This window comes from Somniosus microcephalus, chromosome 5 (genome assembly GCF_052327205.1).
Source record: "Somniosus microcephalus isolate GS21.2 chromosome 5, FLI_Smic_1.0, whole genome shotgun sequence".
In the NCBI taxonomy this organism is placed as follows: Eukaryota; Metazoa; Chordata; class Chondrichthyes; order Squaliformes; family Somniosidae; genus Somniosus; species Somniosus microcephalus.
Genome location: NC_140991.1, coordinates 62824805 through 62849296, shown reverse-complemented (window position 1 = coordinate 62849296; position 24492 = coordinate 62824805). Strand labels below are relative to the sequence as shown.

General features: G+C 45.4%; 1 protein-coding gene across 5 annotated transcripts in view; it reads right to left on the bottom strand.

Moving 5' to 3' along the window:
- mpp7a (MAGUK p55 scaffold protein 7a) overlaps positions 1-24492 on the bottom strand; it is a 550968-nt gene that overhangs the window by 258620 nt on the left and 267856 nt on the right. For 4 of the 5 annotated variants that reach the window (XM_085987688.1, XM_085987686.1, XM_085987689.1 and 1 more), the window contains exon 3: positions 23128-23293. The exons of the other annotated variant lie outside the window; for it this stretch is intronic. In XM_085987688.1, the coding sequence (XP_085843814.1) occupies positions 23128-23164 (37 nt within the window). In that variant the 5' untranslated portion in view covers positions 23165-23293. The remainder of the gene's footprint in view (positions 1-23127; positions 23294-24492) is intronic. 5 annotated transcript variants of the gene reach the window in all.

Below are 24492 nucleotides of genomic sequence, written 5' to 3'. Positions count from 1 at the left end.
GCCATGTGTCAGCCCATTCTACGAGCCTGTATATGTGCTCCTGAAGTCTATTGCTATCTTCCTCACTGGTTTACTACACTTCCACATTTTGTGCCATCTGCAAATTTCAAATTTGTGACCAGTATGTCGAGGAACCAACCAGAGATCAGGCCATCTTAGACTGGGTATTATGTAACGAGAAAGGATTAATTAGCAATCTTGTTGTACGAGGCCCCTTGGGTCAGAGCGATCATAATATGATCGAATTCTTCATTAAGATGGAGAATGAAGTAGTCGACTCAGAGGCTAGGGTCCTAAATTTAAATGAAGGAAACTACGATGGTCTGAGGCGCGAGTTGGGTAGGATTGATTGGGGAATGTCACACAAAGGGTTGACGGTGGATAGGCAATGGCAAACATTCAAAGACAGCATGGATAAACTACAGAATATGTCCATCCCAGTTTGGCATAAAAATAAAACAAAAAAGGTGACTCAACCGTGGCTAACAAGGGAAATTAGGGATAGCATAAGATCCAAGGAGAGGACATATAAATTGGCCAGAAAAAGCAGTAAACCTGAGGATTGGGAGCAGTTTAGGATTCAACAAAGGAGGACAAAGGGATTAATTAAGAAAGGGAAAATAGAATATGAGAGTAAGCTTGCAGGGAACATAAAAACTGACTGTAAAAGCTTTTATAGATATGTGAAGAGAAAAAGATTGGTGAAGTCAAGCGTAGGTCCCTTGCAGTCAGAATCAGGGGAATTTATAATGGGGAACAAAGAAATGGTGAACCAATTAAATACATATTTTGGTTCTGTCTTCACAAAGGAGGACACAAATAACCTCCCAGAGATGTTGGGGAACATAGAGTCTGATGAAAGGGAGGAACTGAAAGAAATCAGTATTTGTAGGGAAATGGTGTTAGGGAAATTGATGGGATTGAAGGCCGATAAATCCCCAGGGCCTGAATCTACATCATAGGGTACTTAAGGAAGTGGCCCGAGAAATAGTTGATGCTTTGCTGATCATCTTCCAGCATTTGATGGAATCTGGAACAGTGCCCATGGATTGGAGGGTAGCTAATGATGCCCCACTATTCAAAAAAGGTGGTAGAGAGAAAACGGGGAATTACAGACCGGTAAGCCTGACATCGGTAGCGGGGAAAATGCTAGAGTCCATTATAAAAGATGTAATAGCAGAGCACTTGGAAAACAGTGACTGGATCGGACAAAGTCAACATGGATTTACAAAAGGTAAATCATGCTTGACTAATCTACTGGAATTTTTTTGAGGATGTAACTGGTAAAATAGATAAGGGAGAACCAGTGGATGTGGTGTATTTGGACTTTCAGAAGGCTTTCGATAAGGTCCCACATAAGAGATTAGCGTGTAAAGTTAAGGCACATGGGATTGGGGGCAAGGTATTGACTTGGATAGAGAACTGGTTGGCAGACAGAATGCAAAGAGTTGGAATAAACGGGTCTTTTTCCGAGTGGCAGGCAGTGACTAGTGGGGTACCACAAGGATCGGTCCTTGGACCCCAGCTATTCACAATATATATTAATGATCTAGACAAGGGAACTAGATGTAATATCTCCAAATTTGCAGACGACACAAAGCTGGGTGGGCGTGTGTGCTGTGAGGAGGATGCCAAGAAACTCCAGGATGGTTTGGACAGGTTGGGTGATTGGGCAAAAGCATGGCAGATGCAATATAACGTGGATAAATGCGAGGTTATCCACTTTGGTGGCAAAAACAGGAAGGTAGATTATTATCTGAATGGCAATAGATTGGGAGAAGGGGAAGTGCAACAAGACCTGGGTGTCCTTGTGCACCAGTCGCTGAAGCTAAGCATGCAGGTGCAGCAGGCGGTTAAGAAGGCAAATGGCATGTTGGCCTTTGTAGCAAGAGGGTGAGTACAGGAACAAGGATGTCTTGCTGCAGTTGTACAGGGCCTTGGTGAGACCACATCTTGAGTATTGTGTGCAGTTTTGGTACCCTTATCTCAGGAAGGATATCCTTGCCATGGAAGGAGTTCATCGAAGATTCACCAGGCTGATACCTGGGATGGTAGGAATGATGTATGAGGAGAGATTGGGTCGATTAGGCTTGTACTCGCTGGAGTTTAGAAGAATGAGAGGGGATCTCATTGAAACTTATAAAATTCTGACAGGACTGGACAGACTAGATGCAGGAAGGATGTTTCTGATGGCCAGGGAGTCCAGAACCAGGGGTCATAGTCTAAGGATAAGGGGTAAGCCATTTAGGACTGAAATGAGGAGGAATTTCTTCACCCAGAGAGTGGTGAAGCTGTGGAATTCTCTACCACAGAAGGCAGTGGAGGCCAATACATCAAATGTATTCAAGAAGGAGTTGGATATATTTCTTAAAGCTAAAGGGATCAAGGGGTATGGGGAGAAAGCAGGGACCGGGTACTGAATTTGGATGATCGGCCATGATCGCATTGAATGGCGGAGCAGGCTCGAGGGGCTGAATGGCCTACTCCTGCTCCTATCTTTCTATGTTTCTATGTACCCCTCAAATCCAAGTCATTAAAGTATATCAAAAACAGCAGTGGTCTTAGTACTGAACCCTGGGGAACACCACTGCATACTTCCTTCTGGTCCGAAAAACAGCCATTCACCACAACTCAGTTTTCTAACCCTTAGCCAATTTAGTTTTTTTTTTCGTCCATGGGATGTGGGTGTCGCTAGCAAGGCCAGCATTTATTGCCCATCCCTAGTTGCCCTCGAGAAGGTGGTGGTGAGCCGCCATTAGTATCCATGCTGCTACTGCCCCTTTTATCCCATGGGCTTCAATTTTGCTAACAAGTCTAGTATGTGGTGCTTTATCAAACACCTTTTAAAGGCCCATATACACATCATCAACTGCACTGCCCTCATCTACTCGCTCTGTTACCTCGTTAGTCAAGCACGATTTGCCCGTTACAAATCTGTGCTGGCTCTCCTTTATTAGTCCATACTTGTCCAAGCAGCTGTTAATTTATTCCCCGGAGTATTGTTTCTAAAAGCTCCCCCACCACTGACATTAACAGACTGGCCTGTAATTGCTCGCTTTATCCTGCTCCCAGTTTTTGAACAAGAGTGCAACATTTACAATCTTCCAATGGCACCACCCTTGTATCTAGGAAGGATTGGAAGCTCAACACCATCCAGGACAAAGCAGCCCGCTTGATTGGCACCTCATCCACCACCTTAAACATTCACTCCTTCCACCACTGGTATACCGTGGTTGCAGTGCGTACCATCTACAAGATGCAATGCAGCAACTCAAGGCTTCTTCGGCAGCACCTCCCAAACCCGCGACATCTACCACCTAGAAGGACAAGGGCAGCAGGCGCATGGGAACACCATCACCTCCAAGTTCCCCTCCAAGTCACACACCATTCTGCCTTGGAAATATATTGCTATTCCTTAATGGTCGCTGGGTTGAAATCCTGGAACGCCCTCCCGAACAGCACTGTGGGAGTACCTTCATCACACAGACTGCAGCGGTTCAAGAAGGTGGTTCACCACCACCTTCTCAAGGGCAATTCGGGATGGGCAATAGCCAGCAACGCCCACATCCCATAGAAAACAAATTTAAAAAAAGATTGTGGCCCAACACCTCTGCAATTCCTACCGTTACTTCCCTCAGCAACCTAGGATGCATCCCATCCAGACTGGGTAGCTTTCATTTTAGGTACTGCCAGCCTTTCCAGTACCTCCTCTTTATCTAAGTGAGTGATAAGTTTTAAAAAGTGTTCACTTACCTTGTTTTCTTCCTACAGCCTTTAGCCGTGGTGGATTGGGAGAGCCAATATCCTGCTTGTCAATTTCACAGACTGGCTGTTGGAACCTCTGTTCCAACAGCTATGTGAAATTTACAAATTTGAAAGATTTGAGGTGTCCTGAACACATGGACTCATCAAACTAAAGAAAATGTCAGTGTTTGACAGCTTCACAGAGCAGGCAAACGCAGACATTTCGGCCTAGAAATTCAGTTGCGTGCGCCAGCCGTTAGCGCCTTAGGAGGAGTAGATCTCGAGCGCTAGGCACTTAGCGGCCGGGCGCAGGGCGATCTGCGCCTACGCCCAACTTCAGTAGACATTTAGCGCCGGCGCAAAGTGTTTGCGCGCGCTCAGCTGCGCGCGCAGATTATGACGTCATTTCCTCGTGCAACACCCTTTGTGCGCCCCAATCCGGAACTTAAGTCGCGCCCGCCCAATGTGGGCGTGGCGCTCCTAAGAACTGTGAACTGGAACGCAGCAGAGGCCATGCGGGCCTCGGGGAGCGCTAATTAAAGGGCACTTACCCTGAACTATAAAGGCCAGCCATTTTGCAGCAATCACTCTTGTGCAACGAATTTCTGGACAGAGACCAAGGAAGAGAGCTTACTGCTTTGGCCCAACATAGGAGGTATTTTTGGCTTCAGGCCAGAGCTTGGCAATTCGCCTTCATTGTGAGGTCATTGTTTGCCAGTATATTATGGGGGCTGCATGGGGTGCCAACCCTCAGTTTCAGCATTATGTGCGAAGGGCTCGCAGACGCTGTGTGAGAGGGGCAGCCCTGGCTAGACGCAGAGGGGGCAACAGGCGTCGGCAACCTAGGCCTTACCCACTCAGGAAATACCGCCAGCAGGTGTCCTATCTCACCATGCCTGCCGCGCAGTGTGTTAGGAGGCTGCGCTTCAGAAGGGAGGTGGTTGCAGAGATCTGCCAGCTGCTTCACAGAGATCTGCGTCCACAGCTCAGGTGCAGGACGTCTCTGTCGGTGGAAGTGAAGGTCACGGTGGCTCTGAACTTCTATGCAAGCGGCTCCTTCCAAGCCGCTGTTGGGGACATGGCTAACATATCCCAGTTCGCCGTGCATTGCTGCATCCGCCAGGTGACCAATGCCCTTTTCAGAAGGAGATACCAATTCATCTCCTTCCCCATGACCCTGGAGAAGCAGCAGCAGCGTGCAGTGGGATTTGCGAGAACAGCGGGCTTCCCCATGGTGCAGGGCGCCATTGACTGCACGCATGTGGCTTTGCGGGCACCTATCCACAATGCCGAGGATTACCGCAACCGGAAGGGCTACCATTCCCTCAATGTACAGCTGGTGTGTGACCACAGGCAGCGCATCCTAGCTGTCAATGGCCGCTTTCCAGGCAGCAGCCACGATGCATTTATCCTGCGACAGACTACTGTGGCTGACATGTTCCAGGCACAGCCTCCCCCAAGAGGATGGCTTACCGGGGACAAAGGCTATCCTTTGTGTACCTGGCTCATGACCCCGCTCCGCGCGGCCAGGATCCCTGCTGAGGAGGCATACAACGAAAGCCATCAAGCCACTAGGAACATCATAGAACAAACGATTGGTGTCCTCAAGCAACGGTTCCGCTGCCTGAATCGTTCCGGAGGATCTCTGCAGTATTCGCCGGAGAGAGTCTCCCAGGTCGTGGTCGTCTGCTGCATGCTGCACAACCTGGCTATCCGCAGGACTCAGGCACTGCCACCTCACGCTGGAGCACCACCTCAGGAGGAGGAGCAGGAGGAGCATGAGGAGGAGTACCAGCCCAGGAGGGAGGCACAAGGTCCATGGGCCGCCCGTCGGCGGCTTATTGAACGTCACTTCTAGGCCCCCTGTCAGGGAATGGCTTGTGGCAATGAAGGGACCTGAATGCAGCCGCTCCGCAAGCCCTCAGCCGGTTAAGGCAACAACCACTTCAAACATCAAACATGGACAAGCTGAATAAATAAAATGCTTTATTGAACAAACTCAGGGCCCTTCCCACATGAAACCCAAAAACAGACAACACACCCAAAAAACTGTCAGACACATGACTCACTCCCACAACCTGGGGAGGAATAACAAAACATTTCCACAAAAATGGCCTTCATCCTCGGCCTTACAAAAACAACCATCCCCATATAAAAACACATTTGCCCACACCCTCTACCTTGTGGCCCGCGAGGGCGATTCCTTGACCAGCCTTTTGCGGCCCCTGGCCGCCCTGCTGCTCCTCCTCAAAGTGTGCCCAGTGGCTGCTGCAAGGCTGGGGGAAGGCTCCTGAGGGGCACATGGCGTGACGGGAGATGCCCTTGGGGGTCTGCCTAGACGAGCTCTGGCCCTCGAGGGGCCGGCTGGTGACTGCTGCAGCTGTGGCTGGGCAGCAGCAGTCTCTCCAGCAGCTCGTCGCAGCTCCATTGGGGGAGTGGCAGTGGCGGCTGCAGGAATGGGGGCAAGCTGGCTGATGGCAGGTGCTCGCTGCTCGCCTGAGACACTGGCACTTGCCCGGGCCATCACTGCAGCATGCGCAGCAATCTGCTGAAGGACAGACCGCTGTGCTGCTGCAGCGCGGCGGGTGCCCTGGCGATGCCTGGCTGACACAGCGAGTGTGGCAGCAGTGAGTGCCCGTACTGCCCTGGTCTGTGCCCGCATCAGACCAGCCAGTGACTGCACGGCACCACTGATCACCTGGCGACTCGCGGACTGCTCTGCCCCGAAATCGGACCGACTCGCAGACTGCTCTGCCCCGAATTCTGCCCGACTCGCGGACTGCTCTACCCCGAATTCTGCCCGACTCGCGGCCTGTGCTGCCCCGAATTCGGCCCGACTCGCGGCCTGTGCTGCTTCGAATTGTTCGAAACTCCTGGCCTGTGAGGCGCCGAAATCGGCCACACTATGAGCCAGGGACTCGATGGCCTCAGGCAACCGTGCCACAACCCCCATGAACTCGGTGTGCCGGCGATCCGAGTCCACGGACATTTGATCGAGGAGGCGCACCTCCTTGGCGAGGACCGTCTCCGGACTGGAGGCCGGACTCTCCCTCTGGGAAGAAGGCCGCCGAGCTGGCCGACCCTTCCCGCGTTGCTGCACGCCACTGGGCACAGGAGCTACACTCCCCTGCGACACGTCCCCCTGGCTGTTCTCCAGGGAAGACGTGTCCCCTCCATTGGCCTCCCCTGGCGCGGCTGAGGGTTCCCCTGATGGGCCGCCTTGCTCTTCCTCCTCCTCCTCCTCCTCCTCTTCCGAGGGGCTGTCACTGGCAGCTTCAGGGACCTCCTCCTCACCATCTGAAAGCAGGAAGGCACAAGAGTAGCTTTAGAGTGAGGAGAGGGCGTCAGCGAGGGAGGCATGAGTGGTGGCATTCAGCGCATTGGTCGGACAGTGGCAAAGGATGTAGATCTGAAGCGCAAGTGGGACGAGAGGTCGAAAAGGTGATGTCCTTACCATTGGTGCCCAGAACAGGGTCGGCATCTCCAGATGCAACGGGGCCAATCACCCGGGCACCCATGAGGCTACCCACGCGCTCTTCAAGGTCACTGAGCTGCTGGATCTGGGGACCGCCTCCCCCGGTCACAGTCCGGCTCTTCTGATTGTGTGCCAGCTTGGCCTGCAAGAGAAAGGACGGCCTCTAAGTACAGTGTGGTGCCCAGATCTTGTGTGCACTGCCTCCCATGGTCGAATAGCTTGGCCAGTGTGTAAAGTGCAGAATGTGCAATTGATCTTCATGCCAGTCCCATAGCTGCTGGATGAGGGCTGGCCATTAGGGCTTTTAGGTCCCTTTGCCCATAATGTGAGGTGCACATGCAAGGATGAGGAGGACACTGGAAAGGGCACTCACCCTGACAATCCTTGTGAGGTCATTGAACTTTTTCCGGCATTGGACACCAGTCCTGGGGACCTCGCTGTTGGATGTGACCCTGTGGGCGACCTCCTTCCAGGCTTTCCTGTAGACGCTGGTGGCAGGCTTCTTGCCACTGTCCGGGAACAAGAGTTTGCGTCTCCTCTCCAAAGCCCTAACCAGCACCCTCAAATCATGGCCAGTGAAGCGCTGCGCTCGTTCACGGGCCTTCTGCATCTTTCCCGGCGCTATTTCTGTTCAGCAGCAGTGTTTAGGCCTAGCTGGAGGGCTGCAGTGTCCAGGGCGTGGCAGCAGACGAACTCGGCCCTTCCCCCTTTAAGAGCTGGCCGGCGCCAGGGTGTCTGCTGTCAATCAAGAAATGACCGCACCTGCGCTGCGCCCGGCCTCGGCGGTTTAGCTCAGCACCGCCGGCTTTGCGCCTAAAGATAGTTGTGTAACGCCAGTTTTAGCGCTCGAGCAAACTCTTAGTGCGAAGCTACTGAATATCGGCGAAGTGGCCTCGACTTTGCGCCGGGCGCAAACTTTACCGGCCGCCCGACTTTTCCGCCCCAAAAGTGGCTATACTGAATTTCTAGGCCTTCGTCTTTCAAGAGGTCTCGACAGATAGCACGTGATCAGTCAGTGACTTCCTCCCCAATGGGCCTGCTGAGCCCGCAGGGCAGGCTTAACAAGCTCAATCAGTGGAAAATCCCTCTGCTTGGTCAGGCGAGGATGGAGGCGGGACATTGACACGACAAGCAGCTGTCCTGACTCGAACTCGCCTCCATTCACAAAATCCAGCCATTTGTGTCTGTACCCATGAAAGATGCAAAAAACTTCCTGGAAATAGTGGAGAACCAAGAGTCTAGTGAGAATGAGGAACTGCAAGAAATTAGTGTTAGTAAAAAAAAAAAAAAATAGTACTAGAGAAATTAATGGGACTGAAAGCCGATAAATTTCCTGGATCCGATGGCCTACATCCTAGGATTCTGAAAGAGGTGGCTACAGAGACATTGGATGCATTGGTTGTCATCTTCCAAAATTCCATAGATTGTAGAACAGTTCCCGTGGATTGGAAGGTGGCAAATGTAACCTCACTATTTAAGAAAGGTGGGAAGAGAGAAAATGGGGAACAACAGACCAGTTAGCCTGACATCAGTAGTAGGGAAAATGCTAGAATCTATTATTAAGGATGTGGTAACAGGGCACTTAGAAAATAATAATAGGATTGGGCAGAGTCAACACGGATTTATGAAAAGGAAATCATGTTTGACAAACCTGTTAAGAGTTTTTTGAGGTTGTAACTCGCAGAATAGGTCAGGGGGAAACCAATGGATGTGGTGTGTTTGGATTTTCAGAAGGCATTTGATAAGGTGCCACACAAGAGGTTATTAAACAAAATTAGGGCTCATGAAATTGGGGGTAATATACGACTGTAGCATGGATTGAGGATTGGTTAACGGACAGAAAACAGACAGTAGGAATAAACGGGTCATTTTCGGGTTGGCAGGCTGTAACTAGTGGGGTACCGCAAGGATCAGTGCTTGGGCCTCAGCTATTTACAATCTATATCAGTGATTTGGATGAGGGGACCAAATGTAATATATCCAAGTTTGCTGCTGATACAAAGCTGGGTGGGAATGTAAGTTGTGAGGAGGATGCAAAGAGGCTTCAAGGGGGTATAGACAGGCTAAGTGAGTGGGCAAGAACATGGCAAATGCAATATAATGTGGAGAAATGTGAAGTTATCCACTTTGGTAGGAAAAATAGAAAAGCAGAGTATTTTTTAAATAGAGAGAGACTGGGAAATGTTGGTGTTCAGAGGGACCTGGGTGACCTTGTACACAAATCACTGAAAGTTAACATGCAGGTACAGCAAGCAATTAGGAAAGCAAATGGTATGTTGGCCTTTATTACAAGAGGATTTGAGTGTGAGAGCAAAGATGTCTTACTGCAATTATATAGGGCCCTGGTGAGACCACACCTGGAGCATTGTGTACAGTTTTGGTCTCCTTACCCAAGGAAGGATATGCTTACCATAGAGGGAGTGCAACGAAGGTTCACCAGACTGATTCCTGGGATGGGGGGATTGTCCTATGAGGAGAGATTGAGTAGACTAGGCCTATATTCTCTAGCATTTAGAAGAATGAGGTGTGATCTCATTGAAACATACAAAATTCTTACAGGGCTTGACAGGGTAGATGCAGGGAGGATGTTTCCCCTGGCTGGGGAGTCGAGAACCAGGGGTCACAGTCTCAGAATAAGGGGTCGGCCATTTAGAACTGAGATGAGGAGAAATTTCTTCACTAAGTGGGTGGAGAATCTTTGGAATTCTCTACCCCAGGCTGTGGAGGTTCAGTCGTTGAGTATATTCAAGACATAGATCGATAGATTTTTGGATATTATGGGGATAGTGCAGGAAAGTGGAGCTGAGGTAGAAGATCAGCCATGATCTTGTTGAATGGTGGAGCAGGCTCGAGTGGCCGAATGGCCTACTACTGCTCCTATTTCTTCTGTTCTTAAAAACTGATGAAATGTACACATTTTAGTACATCAGCCATGCCTTCTGCCTCCAATAATAGAGCTCCATTTTGTTCCATCTTCGGCCCCACCGCTCCTCTGACAACCCTTTTACTGTTAATACGCCTATAGAAGACCTTGGGATTCCTTTTTACGTTAGCCAAGGATTTTTCTGCTCCATCCTACTCTCCAACTCCTTGGACATCCAGGGAGCTCTGGCTTTGGTTGCCCTCCCTTTCCCCCTTGTAGGAATGTACCTAGACTCTACCCGAACCATCTCCTCTCTAAAGGCCACCCACTGCTCCATTACATTTCTGTCTGCCAGTCTTTGACTCCAATTTACCCAGGTCAGAACCCTCCTCAATTTTCTGAAATTAGCCCTCCTCCAGTTAAGTTTTTTTTATTCTCGATTGCTCCTTGTCCTTCTCCACAACTAATTAAACCTATGATACTATGAGCACTATTCCTGAGATGCTCCCCCACATTGAAATTCTCCAGTCACCCACTTCATTCCCCAGGACTGGATCCAGCAATTCCTCCTTCCTCGTTGGGCAGGAAACATACCTGATCAAGAAAGTTCTCCTGAACACACTTCAGAAATTTCTCCCCCTCTCTGCCCCTTACACAATCACTGCCCCACTTAGTATTGGGGTCGTTGAAGTCTCCCATTATCACTACCCTATAGTTCTTGCACCTCAGTAATTTCTTAGCTAATCTGCTCCTCTATCTCTTTCCCACTATTTGGTGGCCTATAAAATACACCAAGTAGAGTAATAGCTCCTCTACTGTTTAACTCCAACCAAACAGATTCTGTCTTTGGCCCAAGGACATTCTCTTTCTAATACTATATTTTCCTTGATCAAGGCAGCTGCCCCTCCTTTTTCCCCCTCCCTATCTATCCTGAATACCTTGTCACCAGGAATATTAAGCATCCAATCCTCCCCTTTTTGAGCCAGCTCTTAGTTATCACTACACCATATTCACGCCTGCAGTTCACCAAACTTAAACACATTTCATGTATTTACACACATGCACTTCATACCTAACGTAGACCTCTTTGTATTTTCCATGATCTCTCCTACTTCTGGATTATTTCCAACTCCAACTGGCTCTCCTAGTCCTCTGTGCACCTGGTTTCTACTTTTTAAATACTACATCTTGGCACCTAGTCCCGTGCCAAATTAGTTTAAACCCTACCCCACAGCACTAGTTAACCTGCCCACGAGGATAGTGGTCCCAGCTCGGTTCAGGTGCAGCCCGTCCATCCTGAACAAGACCCTCCTGCCACAGAACTGGGCCCAAAGTCCCAGGAATCTGAAGCCCTCCCTCCTGCGCCATGGCTCTCATCATGCATTAACCTGCCAAATCTTCCTATTTCTACTCTCACTAGTGCGTGGTACTGGGAGTAATTCAGAGATTACTATCTTTGAGATCCTGCTTTTTAACTTCCTCCCAAGCTCCTTAAACTCTGACTGCAGGACCTCAACCCGCTTTCTCCCTATGTCGTTGGTTCTTACACGGACCACAAATTCTGGCTCTTCCCCCTCGCAGAATGTTCTGCACCTGTCCCTTATCCTGACACCAGGGAGGACTCGCGTCACCACCAGCAGAACGGTCCGTCTGTCCCCGACTATAGACTCCCCAATTACGACTGCGTTCCTACATTTTGCTGTATTCCACTGTGCAGTCCTTTGCCTCACGGTGCCAGGCTCAGAATTGCATTCCTTTGATTGTCGTCACCCTCACTGGTATCCAATGCTGAATACCAGTTTGAGAGTGCCACACTCTGAGGATTCCTGCACTGCCTGCCTCTTACTACGCTTCCAGGTGGCCACCCACTTGCTATTCTGAACTCTATCTGGCTGTGGAGTTACCACCTCCAGGAACCTGTGATCCAGAAAATATTCAGCCACCTATATGCCCTGCAGTGAATCCACCTATATGCCCTGCAGAAACCCTCAGCTTGAGTTCGAGCAGCTGGAGGCACTTGCTGCATATGTGGGCCTCTGGGGCACATGAAGCATTCTGAAGTTCCCACATGGCACAGGAATTGCAGGCTACGGATCGCAGCTGTCCCTCCATTCTAATTAGAAACTTAAAAAAAAACTCCTTAGATACAAGGTGATTATTTATATAATTGCTGTTAACTAGGTCTAAACTATTTTAATGTATTAAATTACACTGTTATTTTTCTATTTGCTCCTCAAAGCAAACTAATCAAAAACTAATTATTTACCTATGCTTAACAAGAACCAGAGATCACTAAACACAAAATAACCTAAATATTAGATTTTGAGAAACTTAACCTCTATACTTATTTTAGAATCCTAGGGTTCTGCAGCTCCACTCCTTCTTTTGAGTTGGGTGTGAGAACTGCCTTCCTCCTCTCCAATGAATTCCTACTTTCATAAAATTTTCAGCTTCCACTCTGTTTGCTACCACTCTGATTGCGATTCACCTAGCTTCATCCCCAAGCAAAAGAATGCTGCACTCTCCACGATAATTGAATTTTAAAAAAGGGTGTGTGTTTTTGTCTTAATAAAATTGAGGTACTGTTGTAACAGGGATCTGGGTGGAGCAGTGGGCCAGAACATTACATTTTCATCCATGCCTCGCAGTTCACTGTTTTATTGTCTTCAAAATGAAATAAAAAGCTAAATGTCACACACATAGTATCATTCTCAGATAATGAAGCAGTCCATGCCCGCATGCAACAATATCGAGACAACATCCAGGCTTGGGCTGATAAATGGCAAGTAACTTTCGTACCACACAAGTGTCAGGCAATGACCATCTCCAAAAAGAGAGCGCATAACCAGCTCAACATTCAATGGCATTACCATCATTGATCCCCGACTATCAACACCCTGGGGGTCACCACTAACCAGAATCTGAACTGGACCAGCCACATCAATGTTATGGCTACTAGAGGGTATTCTGCAGCGAGTGGCTTACCTCCCGATTTCCAAAGCCTCTCTACCTGCTACATGGCACAAGTCAGAATTGCCTGGATGGGTGCAGCTTCAACTAGCACTATGACACTATCCTGAACAAAGCAGTCCACTTGATCAGCAACCCATCCACTAGCACTGCCTCCACCATCGGCATATTGTGGCTGCAGAGTGTACCATGTACAGGATGCACTGCAGTCGCTTGTTAAGGTTTCTTTGGCAACACCTCCCAAACCTGCAACCTCCACCAACTACAAGGACAAGGGCAGGAGGTGCATGGGAACACCATCAACTCTAAGTTCCCCTCCACATCACACACCATCCTGACTTGGTAATGTATCACTGTTCCTTCATCATCACTGGGTCAAAATCCTGGAACTTCCTACCCAACAGCATTGTGGGAGCACCTTCACATGGACTGCAGCGGTTCAAGGCGGCGGTCCACTACCACCCTTATCAGGACAACTAGAGATTGCCAATAAATGCCAGTCTTGTCAGCAATACCCACATCCAATGTTCGCCCAATTTTTTTTGGGTGCGCGGTCCCTTTAACAGATTGCACAGCCAATTCAAAATTTTGTGCATGCGCGAAATCTCCCATTGAAAAGCCACTAAGCAGCCTGCGTGGGATCTCCAGGCAGCTGCGCAGCTTAGCAGGAATGTTGCCCACATCCCGATGATACATTTTTTTTTTTAAGTCTCAAATTATCCCAACTTCCTCATCCGGAGCAAAACTACTTCAAAAACACAACTGAAGGACCCATTAGTGTGAGTGAACAACACAAGCAGAGTATTGAACTGTGTGGGTAGCTGCCTCACCACAATTTCACTAAATTCTGCACTAATACATCTTGTACTTTCAATCTACTATTTATAAAATTTATGCAAACTATTCATAAAAACAGGGCAAGAACCATGTTTAAAAAGTGCAATAATACAGCCACTTTTTGCAACTGATGAGCAGCAGCATAGTTCTGGAGCAGATCAATGTCATCCGACTTCATAGCGCTCTTTAGCATGAGAAGCAAAACAATGGGCAACTGAGGGTATCTGAGTATAATGCTAATTTGCAGGTGGCAGTGTAACTCTGATTTCTTGAGTTGAGATGTATGGCAGGACACATGTTGGGCACACTGTATCACAATATATTTTCTCTTTACTACCTATGCGTGCGTGCATGCATGAACAGGCATCAAAAGTGTTCAGGTTTCAGAAACCACAGGAAAAAAAAATCAAATCTTTAAATGACGGTATACATGGTGTCTATAACGGCCATTGCGCACCAGTCCCGCACTCTAACGTGCAGTGTAACTGGCCCCTAAACATCCCAGCTACAGATTACAACATAGTATCAGAAAACTGGATTTACTTTGTTTATTACAGGGCAACATTTGCAACCTAGTCAACACTGAACAGTGATTGCAGCCAAGGCAATGCTCCTGCTGCAGCAGAAGGGCGGACTCCAACTTTCTCAATTTTACAGATCTGTAGCTAAAGGGATTTTTCCTCGGTGTGCAATGTGGCAATCACACAACCTGCTGTTTCCAGTGCAGTATTTTAATTCCTGTCTGTGGAAATATGCAATTTAATATTCTGTCCTTACTAATGCTGGTCCAGCTCCTTTGTATGCCAACCTCCTCCCAACCAGTTCCGTGATTCTCGTCACCACTGCATTGTGGAAAATTGGCTCTGAATTCAAGGGGGGGGGGGGGGGGGGGGGGAAAGCAGTTGTTGCAAATGCTTCTAAAGTTTAAAATATTATAACTATGAAAAGGTTTTACTTTTGTTAATACTTAATCCCAGTTTAGAATGCATTAGCAGCTCTGTCATTTTTCAATGTGCAGTCTCAAGAATCCATATTGCATTACAAAAGTGTGGGACAAGGTGTTGTACAAGATTCTGAAGGCAAAAAAGTACTCCGCTGTGCCAAGGTTATAAAAACTTTACAGAACAGACTAAGTTTTAAGTCCTCCCCAATCCAAAGTTTTCATTTATTAACTGAATGCAGACTTTGATGCAGAAACAGCATTCCATTTGTTGAGAAACTTGAGTTTTGAAGCAGGCGCCTTCTTGCAGTACAGTGAATGTTGCAGCAACTTAAACTGAAAGGCAGGGAACTGGTAAAAACTGATTCCACAACACCTGCTATGACACAACTTTTGGGAAAATGCATTTGTGTTGCAGATTACCTACACAGTCTACTTAATATTTCTTTTAAATTGAGAATTTACATCTCGACTAATGGCCAAATGTGTCTTCATTTTACTGGCATGGCACATTACCCAATAAACTCTGCAGTCACATTTCCATTGCAGCCCTTCATTTTGTTAATTCAAACAAAATACAGACTGCTTTGAAGTTGCAATATGTAACTCTTTATAGATGCAACAATTTATAGAACATTAAAGTAGCATACATTGCCCCCACCTGGAAATTATAGCATCCAATGATTTTAAAAATTAATTTCAAATGATCTTTATTCACCATCAATTCAAACATACGTAAAGCTATTCACTTGCTAATTTTTAATTTATAAAGAGACATTTAAAAATGGCATAAATGTAGACAATGAAATGAGAACTGCATAATTTGTAAGTAAATCCTATTTCCACTTGGGGCCCATTATTGACAGATTATATGAGGTTCCGGAATAATTCTGGAACTCACTGCAAAATGAAAATGAAGACACAGAAATAGTTGTGTTATGTGAGGGGTACAGCATTATCACACATTTCATTCAACTGCAAATGTTTACAATGTTCATAGACCTGTTTTTATTGTGATCAGATGCAGCTGTGAGACAGTAAACCATCGACAACATTCTTTGTCTATTTCCTCCTCATCTCTCCTAACTGGAGGCATCAATTTCTGCTGGACATGATTCCACTGAAACAGCTGCCCTCTAGTACCTCACTCAAATGCCATTCATCACGTGAGAGCACAAACAAGGACTGCTGCTACATTCTTAAACAGGGGAGGGGGAGGAAAGCTTGCAGCTGAGCCCACTCTGTCCTCACCCAACATCCGCATGTGCACTTTCCAGTACAGTTCACTGGTTAGTAATCGGAAGTAGAAAGCCAAGCAGCTTTTTATTTTGTCCTCCCTGCTGCACGGACTGGGAAGAAAATTGCAGCCAACCCAGCTGGAATCCCAACGGACATCAGATAACTCAGAGTGGGAATTTAGCCAGTCTATATAGTTCAATTACAAACAGTATTTACCCAACAAAACCATTCGTGAAACTTAATCACTTAGCATTTGAGCTGTACCGTTCAAAACTAAAGTTAATGTTGGTTAGAGCCTCAGATATGCTGCCTGAGTGTGGTAGGATAGGAGTTCTCCCGTAAGACTTCACACACCAATTCCTGATTTCAGGTGTAGCCACTGAGGGGAATTGCTGTGAGTGGAGGAAGGAGAAATTAGAAGGTGATCCATTCTCACAATCATAGAAAAATAGAATTTTACAGCACAGAATGATTGGCTCAACAGCAGCATTGGCAGTGCCTGAATACTATGACACACTTGGGAACAAATTATTAAACGGAATTAAATAAACATCAACTTTAATTTTCAGGTTAAAAAGATGGCAACACCAAATGGAATCCCCAAAATTTGAATGGAAATTACAAAATTTGTTCTTGCAATTTGGGAGCATGAACTCTGCGGCGTTACTGCCCTCAATCGGCATTTGAGTTATTGTGTGCAATAAAGGCACAAATGTGGTTCGAAAATAAAACTGTCAAGTGATTTTTATTTCAGGTACTGTGAACAATTTTTACTATACATTCCAAAATGCACTTCAAGACAGAGAAACTGTGCGTCGAAACCCCATGTGCTACTAACATAATTTTTTTAATTTTAAACGATGCCTTCCCAATGTTTAGCTTCCTATTCCTTTTTTTAAAAGAAAGGTTTAACTGCTCAAGTCTTTATTTGATCTGAAGCACCGTATGGAAAAATTTTAGTAGCTAGCAAGAGAATAACTAAAAATTGATAAAAATGTTCCTGCAGTGAGCCATGCACTCGCGCGGCAGGTTCCAGATGTTCAACATTTTTGACATCAGTATGGAAAAATTTACTGTTAGTCTAGAGAAATTTAATATCACCATTCTTGTCATATCCCTCATAGCTATTAGGCAAGGTCTGTGCAAGTTATAAAGCAGGGTTTATGATTTTTAAAAAGGCATGGTATCTATGTTTGCTCATTGTTGCAATGTTAGATGTTTCCATATGGTTCTGAACAAAAGAATTCGATGTGCAGAAAATGTTACGTTTCACACAATCTTCGATTAGGCTTTAAATTATTTTTTTTAATGGAATCAGAGTCACAGCGCACATGGTTACTAAATTGAGAAAGCAAGAACATAACAGTCCACCTAAAATAAAGATCACCAAAATTAGCAACAAAAAAAAATTAGAAATGCATATCTCTCTGCCAGACTAATGCTATAAAACTTTATCGTGTTAATAAAAAACAGGCACACAGCACGCTCTAAAATTCCATCCCGTTGGGTTAACACAATGCACAGTAGTACTCTTAGTTTATTATGCCATTCTAATAGGAGCTACTACATAAATTGATTTTTTTTTTTAAATTCTGGTTTTGAAGGAAAACAGGGACAGGGACCTGGCAGCAATTTCTGGCATCAGGCAAGATTATGTGGCATCTGAATACCAATTCTCAACATATTAGATGCAAGCTTGCTTTCATTTAGTGTAAAAAAAAACAGATTTTCAACTAGAAGAGAACAGTTGATCCTCGTTAGATTTAAGGTGCAGCATCTGCCATAAACTACATATGTCACCATTTAAAAAAAAAAAATTGTTCATAATTACTTAACAATATTTAACATCTGTTTACTCAGAAGTAGCTGTTCAGGTGCTTGGCCTAAGTTTCCAGATGCTGGAGCACTAAGTCATACCTAGCACAAAGGAAGATGGGTGTAGTTGTTGAAGGTCAGTCATCACAGCCCCAGGACATCGCTACAGGAGTTCCTCAGGGCAGTGTCCTCGGCCCAACAATCTTCAGCTACTTCATCAATGACCGTCCCTCCATCATAAGATTTATATAGCGCCTTTCACAACCACTGGACGTCTCAAAGCGCTTTACAGCCAATTAAATACTTTCTGAAGTGGAGTCACTGTTGTAATATGGGAAACGTGGCAGCCAATTTGCGCACAGCAAGGTCCCACAAACAGCAATGTGATAATGACCAAATAATCTGTTTTTGTTATGTTGGTCGAGGGACAAATATTGGCCAGGACACTGGGCCTCCCAACACGTCCATACAAATTTTGCATTGCAAACTATCGAACCATCTGAGCCCGAAGTGTGCCAGATGCCATACTGACTCAGTCGCCCAGAGTACCTGCCTAAAATAGGCATTAGGTCCCTGAAACATATAAACTCAGGGTCCTACGCCAGTTGTAGGACACCGACTGTAAAATTCAGATACAAATGGCTGGAGTTTGAACCAGGCATTCTTCGCCTTGTTCTACCAGGTCTTGAGTGGTTTTACCAGCAGTGCTTTGGTCCAATGCCAGTATGATTGATGCCCCAGGGATCATCGCCCCCCCCCCCCCCAACCTTTGTGGCCATCTCGATCAGTCAATTTCCCACCACCCTGGCCAAGGAGCTGCAGGGGAGGCCACCTGTTTGGTGCTGGCAGCATTTAAATGAGGGCTGAAGCTGAATTTGGCTTCGATCGCAAGCTGGCACATTTTTTGGGCACAAGTCGAATTTTCCATCCACGTGTCCATCTTCTGATTGCATTTAGATCAAGTAATATCTAGGTTCACTTTATATGGTTTCAAAAGAACATTCAAAAATGTAGCAGTTACAAAGTAGCGCCTGCATCATATTATACCAACAAATTTCAGAGTGCTATGCTTCAAGTAATTAATTTGTGACATATAGACAGTAACACAGCATTTTCCAAACACTTCATATTCAGAATGCTCCAGAAATCTAATTCAAGTACTTAGGTGGTGAGACCAGGTTATTTGTTGTTCAGGAAATTGCTGCTTGGCACAACATTGAATTTATAGTGCCAGCCTCAGCTCAGCGGCTGCACTTTTGCCTCCAGGTCAAAAGATTGTGGGTTCATGCCCAACTCCAAAGACTTGAGCACATAATCTAGGCTGGCCCTTCAGTGCAGTACTGAGTGAGTTGGAGGTACTGCCTTTTGGAACAGACATTCAACCGAGGCCCCGTCCGCCCTCTCAGGTGGACGTGAAAGATCCCACAGCAATATTCGAAGAGGAGCAGGAGATCGCTCCTGGTGTCCTGGCCAACATTTCTCCCTCAACCAAAACATATTACCTGGTCATTCAATTCATTGCTGTTGTGCCTGCCACATTTGCTTACATCATAACACTGACTACACTTCAAAAGTACATCATTAGCTATGAAATACTTTGCGGTGTCCTGAGGATGTGAAAGGCACTATATAAATTCCAGTTCTTTCTTCAGACTGATAGCTCATCTTTTGTAATTTCCTTAAATTATTTTAAAACACATTTAATATTTGGTAAAGTTAATATGGGCATTATGGCCATGTATAAAATTCCTCACATTAGCAAAATGAGGGTTTTACGTTAAGACGAAAAAGAATCTGCTGGTAAGCGTCATTCCAACAATCAAGAATCTTTACAGGAATCATACCTGGAGATTATGTTTACTTATATCATTGGCTAATAATACCCTTATTTGTGTGTAGTCTAAGCATTTTAAATTAGAATGTACAATCCCAGTTACAGCAGGTTCAAAGCCAGTATTTGGCTTTTCGGATCTTTTTAAATAGTTTTAAAAGTTATAGTTCCTTTTACAGTTCCCTGTTCGCCAGATTTACATCTATAATACTTGAGGCACAGAGTGCTGTATTTAAGGGAGTGGAGGAAGAGAGCAAAGATTTGCAATTTTAGTCCCCGGCCCCATATATTTTAATATATAGCAATTCACAATGGATAAAACAAGTCTAACCTCCAAACACTCTTGACATTGGAACTTACTCCCTTGTGTAAAGTGTAAATTTCGAACATATTTATCATTGGAGAGTTATCCTTCTTTACATAGGGAGGTAATGTCATCTCCAACATGCAACGTTAGACCCTTTATATTCTTAAAGTTAGATTAGAGCATTCGGCGAGTTCTCCCCTTTTGGATATTGGCATTTAACTGCACATCTGCTCCTCGCCTGAAATTGCTGTACCATTTGTGCATAAATAACGGCAAGCGCCATTAGTCTCACAGTTATTTTGAGAGCACAATCTGGCTCATTAACATCCACTGAAACTAACAGCAGCAAATTTGAGTGCAGACTGCAGCTCAGCACAAAATGACCCATTAATCTTTGACACCATCTCTCTGAGGAAAACAAAGCTTTTTTATTACCACTAGATATCTTGAGTATTTACTTTAAATGCTGTATCGGCTAATGGTTGTACAAGTACCAGCCTCATTCATTGGCAAAATGTCAACATGAATTTTTTAAAAGCACAGGTCAAGAACCTTCTGGAGCACTCCATTGTATCTCGACAGTTCATTCACATATATACATGTATGTTGCTACAATTTAATAATTTCTTAAATTAAACTCTAGAGATGTCTAAAACACAGTACATACTTGATGCAGGGGGAAAAAAATACTTCTAAATCAAAATGTTTGTGTGCTGCCTGAAGAAATTCAATTATCCCTGCAACAAAAATCAAACGAACCTAATTTTAATCATACAACCCCTAAGTAACTCGCATTCCTGTCATTTGTCCAATGAATCTGTATCACCAATAGAATCAAATCAAAACAAACTTGAAAAAGTCTCGAAGTTAGGCTCACTCCAAATGTCAAAACATGTGTACTTCTGTGGTCTGAAATCTTTTTACAACCCATAAGTAATTCTGATTTCACAGAACCTGGCTATGAACAGCATAAAACTTCACCTTTTGTTGTTAACATTTTATTATACAAATGTGTGAAATGAATAGAACCAACTTGGATGATAACAACATAACTCCGTTTATAACATTAAAAAGCAAAGGAACTGGCTGCTCTTCGTGTTCATGGGTAATACCTTCACATCATCAGTCTAAATGTCTTTTCCCTGACGTTCCATTGCTCCTACATTATTCTGCAGTGAAATAAAATGACAGGGTTGGAGGTGTTGCTTTGCACAGCTCCTTTAATCGAGGAGGTTTAGAGCAATTTTGAACAGATGATCAGCTTCACCTTCAATTTTTTTTTTGAAGTTCCTGAAGCACCATCAAAGTTTTTCTTGTTTAGAACAGACTCATGCAGACTGACTACTGTATGTAAAATCCCAAACAACCATCTGCTCCAAATATGGTGACTTGCTCTTGAACAAGTATAATAATGTATATGCTGTGATACATCTGGGTTAAGTTTGCCACCTTTGGCACCATCGAAATCCACACAGAATGCGGCTTTGGGCCAACTTCCCTTTACCATCCGCAGTTCTGCGAACTCCTCCGTGCTAGCTTCCCAGGGTCATCGTCACTCACTATTTGAAACACTGGCCTATAAACTGGACGTTGTTGTGCCCGTTTCACGGGCGTTAAACAGGAATAATGAGGGCCGATTTCTGCGCCCCAAGGATGCCTGAAAGACGTCTGGCCCGTTATTGGGTCGGGCAATTTTTCAAGCAACTGTCTAAATCAGGCGTCAAGTTCCTCATTAACATATGCAAGGGACCCACGACATCGTTAGGACCTTTCTGGGAATTTGGGCTGCCTGTCGCAGAGCAGGCGCTGGGACTGCTCCGCTCAGATTATGCTGACGTGGATGCAACCCAGCAAGTGGTAGCCAGCAAAAGAGGAGTTAACAAAAACCAATGTTAATTTTGATGCGGAGCCAGCAAGAGTAGGAGTGCTCCTCCAGACGCCACAGCACTCCTGACGGCCGCTGCCAGCCGCAATCAGACCGCCTCCCACTGCACCCCGGAACTTAGCGGAGGCCACTGCTGGAGAGGGAGGCTGCCCAAAATTCGATGTTGCAGAATGGTGAGCTACCTGGCACCTCACCCAGATTACTTAGTTGAGACCCGAGGTCCAAATTTGATCTGACTTCAAGTCTCCCAGTTTGGGTGCGCATTGAGGCCGTCTCACCAGCTTTGCGGCCGGAACAGAGCGTTGATGAATTTTTACCCCACTGTTTGCAAGACAGAAAGAACAAAAATGGCTTTAATAATCAGGATTCTTCTCTACGCTTTTTTTTACAACTATACATGGGAATACTGATGTCGAGAGTCCCTCTTCAAATCATCATCCTTTGAAAGCAGTTGTGAAAGATGCATGATAAAAATTATCAATAGCCCTTCTTAATATCAAAAGCACACACGGTCAGTTTTTGCAACCTCTCCACACCAATCAAACTTGCTTTTATAAATATTATAAAATGTTAGCAGGCAAGAGCTTTGGTAAAGTAATAAAATGTACATTTTCACAATGTGACCTCCGGTCAAGAAAATGAGGGACCCCCACCCAACATTTCAGGTACATTTTGCTGCAGTGGTAGGGAATGCAGGGGAGGGGGAAGAGAAAGTAAGATTTCAACTGAGCTGCAAAGATACATAAAGCATAAATACTCGAGTGCCAGTGTCCTGGGTATTCCCGTATTGATCGGTAAGTGACTTTCACATCTGTTTGAAGTGAACCTTGATCACAAAAACATTTTACACAAACCAAAAGAATTACTAACATTGAACTATAAAGGTAAAGAAACCCAAAGGAAGCTACTGAGGGCATCACATCACTTCATATGCATCCCAGCAGCTCACTGCAGTTTATTTTCCATGGCTTGAGCCTGACACAATCAGGTGCAGACACCTACAACAAGTCTGTTAAACAGATGTCAGGTTTCTTCAAGAAATAAATCCCACTGTATTTACTGTACGTCAGTCATCCTTCAAAATTTATGGTATCTTTTTGATCCATTCTTTTTCTCCTCCCACGTGAAGCAAAATGACACATTTCAATGCGAACAGTGACAATCACAGTAAAATACATGGTAAAACCGAGAGATTCCCAATCTCAAGCAGAGTTACTGTACCTGTATCATTTCCAGATCCTGTTGATAATGCTGGCATGATTCCCTCTGCGAAATGTCACACAGGAATGTCAGGTTAGCACTCAGTAGCGAGAAAATGTCCTTCTCTTTGCTCAAGGCCACCTATGCCAACTTGTCAGTGAAGAATTACGTCATTTGTAGTTGTGCCCTGGATGGAACAATAATTTTACAATCAAACCATGACTCAATAAAACTTAGTTTTTCTACCTTACATTTAAAACAGTGCTTTGAATTCAAACTCAGAAAATGGATGTTCCCCTTTGCCACACTGCACATCAGTGGATAAAATAACAGCTGGTCACAGACAACACTGATGACTATTGTGAAGTATGCAGCCCAGAGCTCATCACGTTCAGAGTTCATCATACTCTCGACTGGCAGGGTGGGGAGCATGGCATAAGAAAATATTAATGAAACAAAATTCTCGTAAAAATATTGTACGTACAGAATTGAAGTGAATGCAACGGGCTAGATAATTTATGCACTGCACCTTCGAGTCTCAAAGCACGTGACAATTTATCAGAACAAGCACTACTTAATAATTGATACTGTACTCCAACAAGGCTGAGGTGAATTGTTCAGCCAGTCATAGCCAAACCAATACAGTGCAATCTGTACTTAGAGCCACTCCTAAGTAGTCACCCATCTTTCTGGCCACTTTTTGAAGTCCCTTTCCTTTATCAAATGGTCACCTGTGTACTGTATATTGTGGCCACTTAATTGAGCTAGTATGTATTATATTCCACTATATTAAATCTTCATATTAGAGTCAGGGCCCAAGTGCTGGAACCAAAGAATCATAGAATAGTACAGCACAGGAGGCCGCCATTTGGCCTTTCGAGTCTGCGCCAGCTCTTTTGAATAGCAATCCAGTTAGTCCCACTCCCCCTCTCTTTCCCCATATTCCTGCAATATTTTCTCTTTCAAGTATTTATCCAATTCCTTTTTGAAGGCTACTAGAGTCAGAGAGTCATAGAGTTTTACAGTGCAGAAAGAGGCCCTTCGGCCCATCGTGTCTGCGCCATCCATCAATCCCTGTCCAGTCTAATCCCATTTTCCAGCATTTGGTCCATTGCCTTGTATGCAATGGCATTTCAAGTGCCCATCCAAATGCTTCTTGAATGTTTTGAGGGTTCCTGCCTCTACCACCCTTTCAGGCAGTGAGTTCCAGCTTCCAACCACCCTCTGGGTGAAAAAGTTCCTCCTCAAATCCCCTCTAAATCTCCTGCCCCTGACCCTGAATCTATGCCCCTTTGTTATTGACCCCCCTACTAAGGGGAAAAGTTCCTCTTTATCTACCCTATCTATGCCCCTCATCATTTTGTACACCTCAATCAGGTCCCCCCT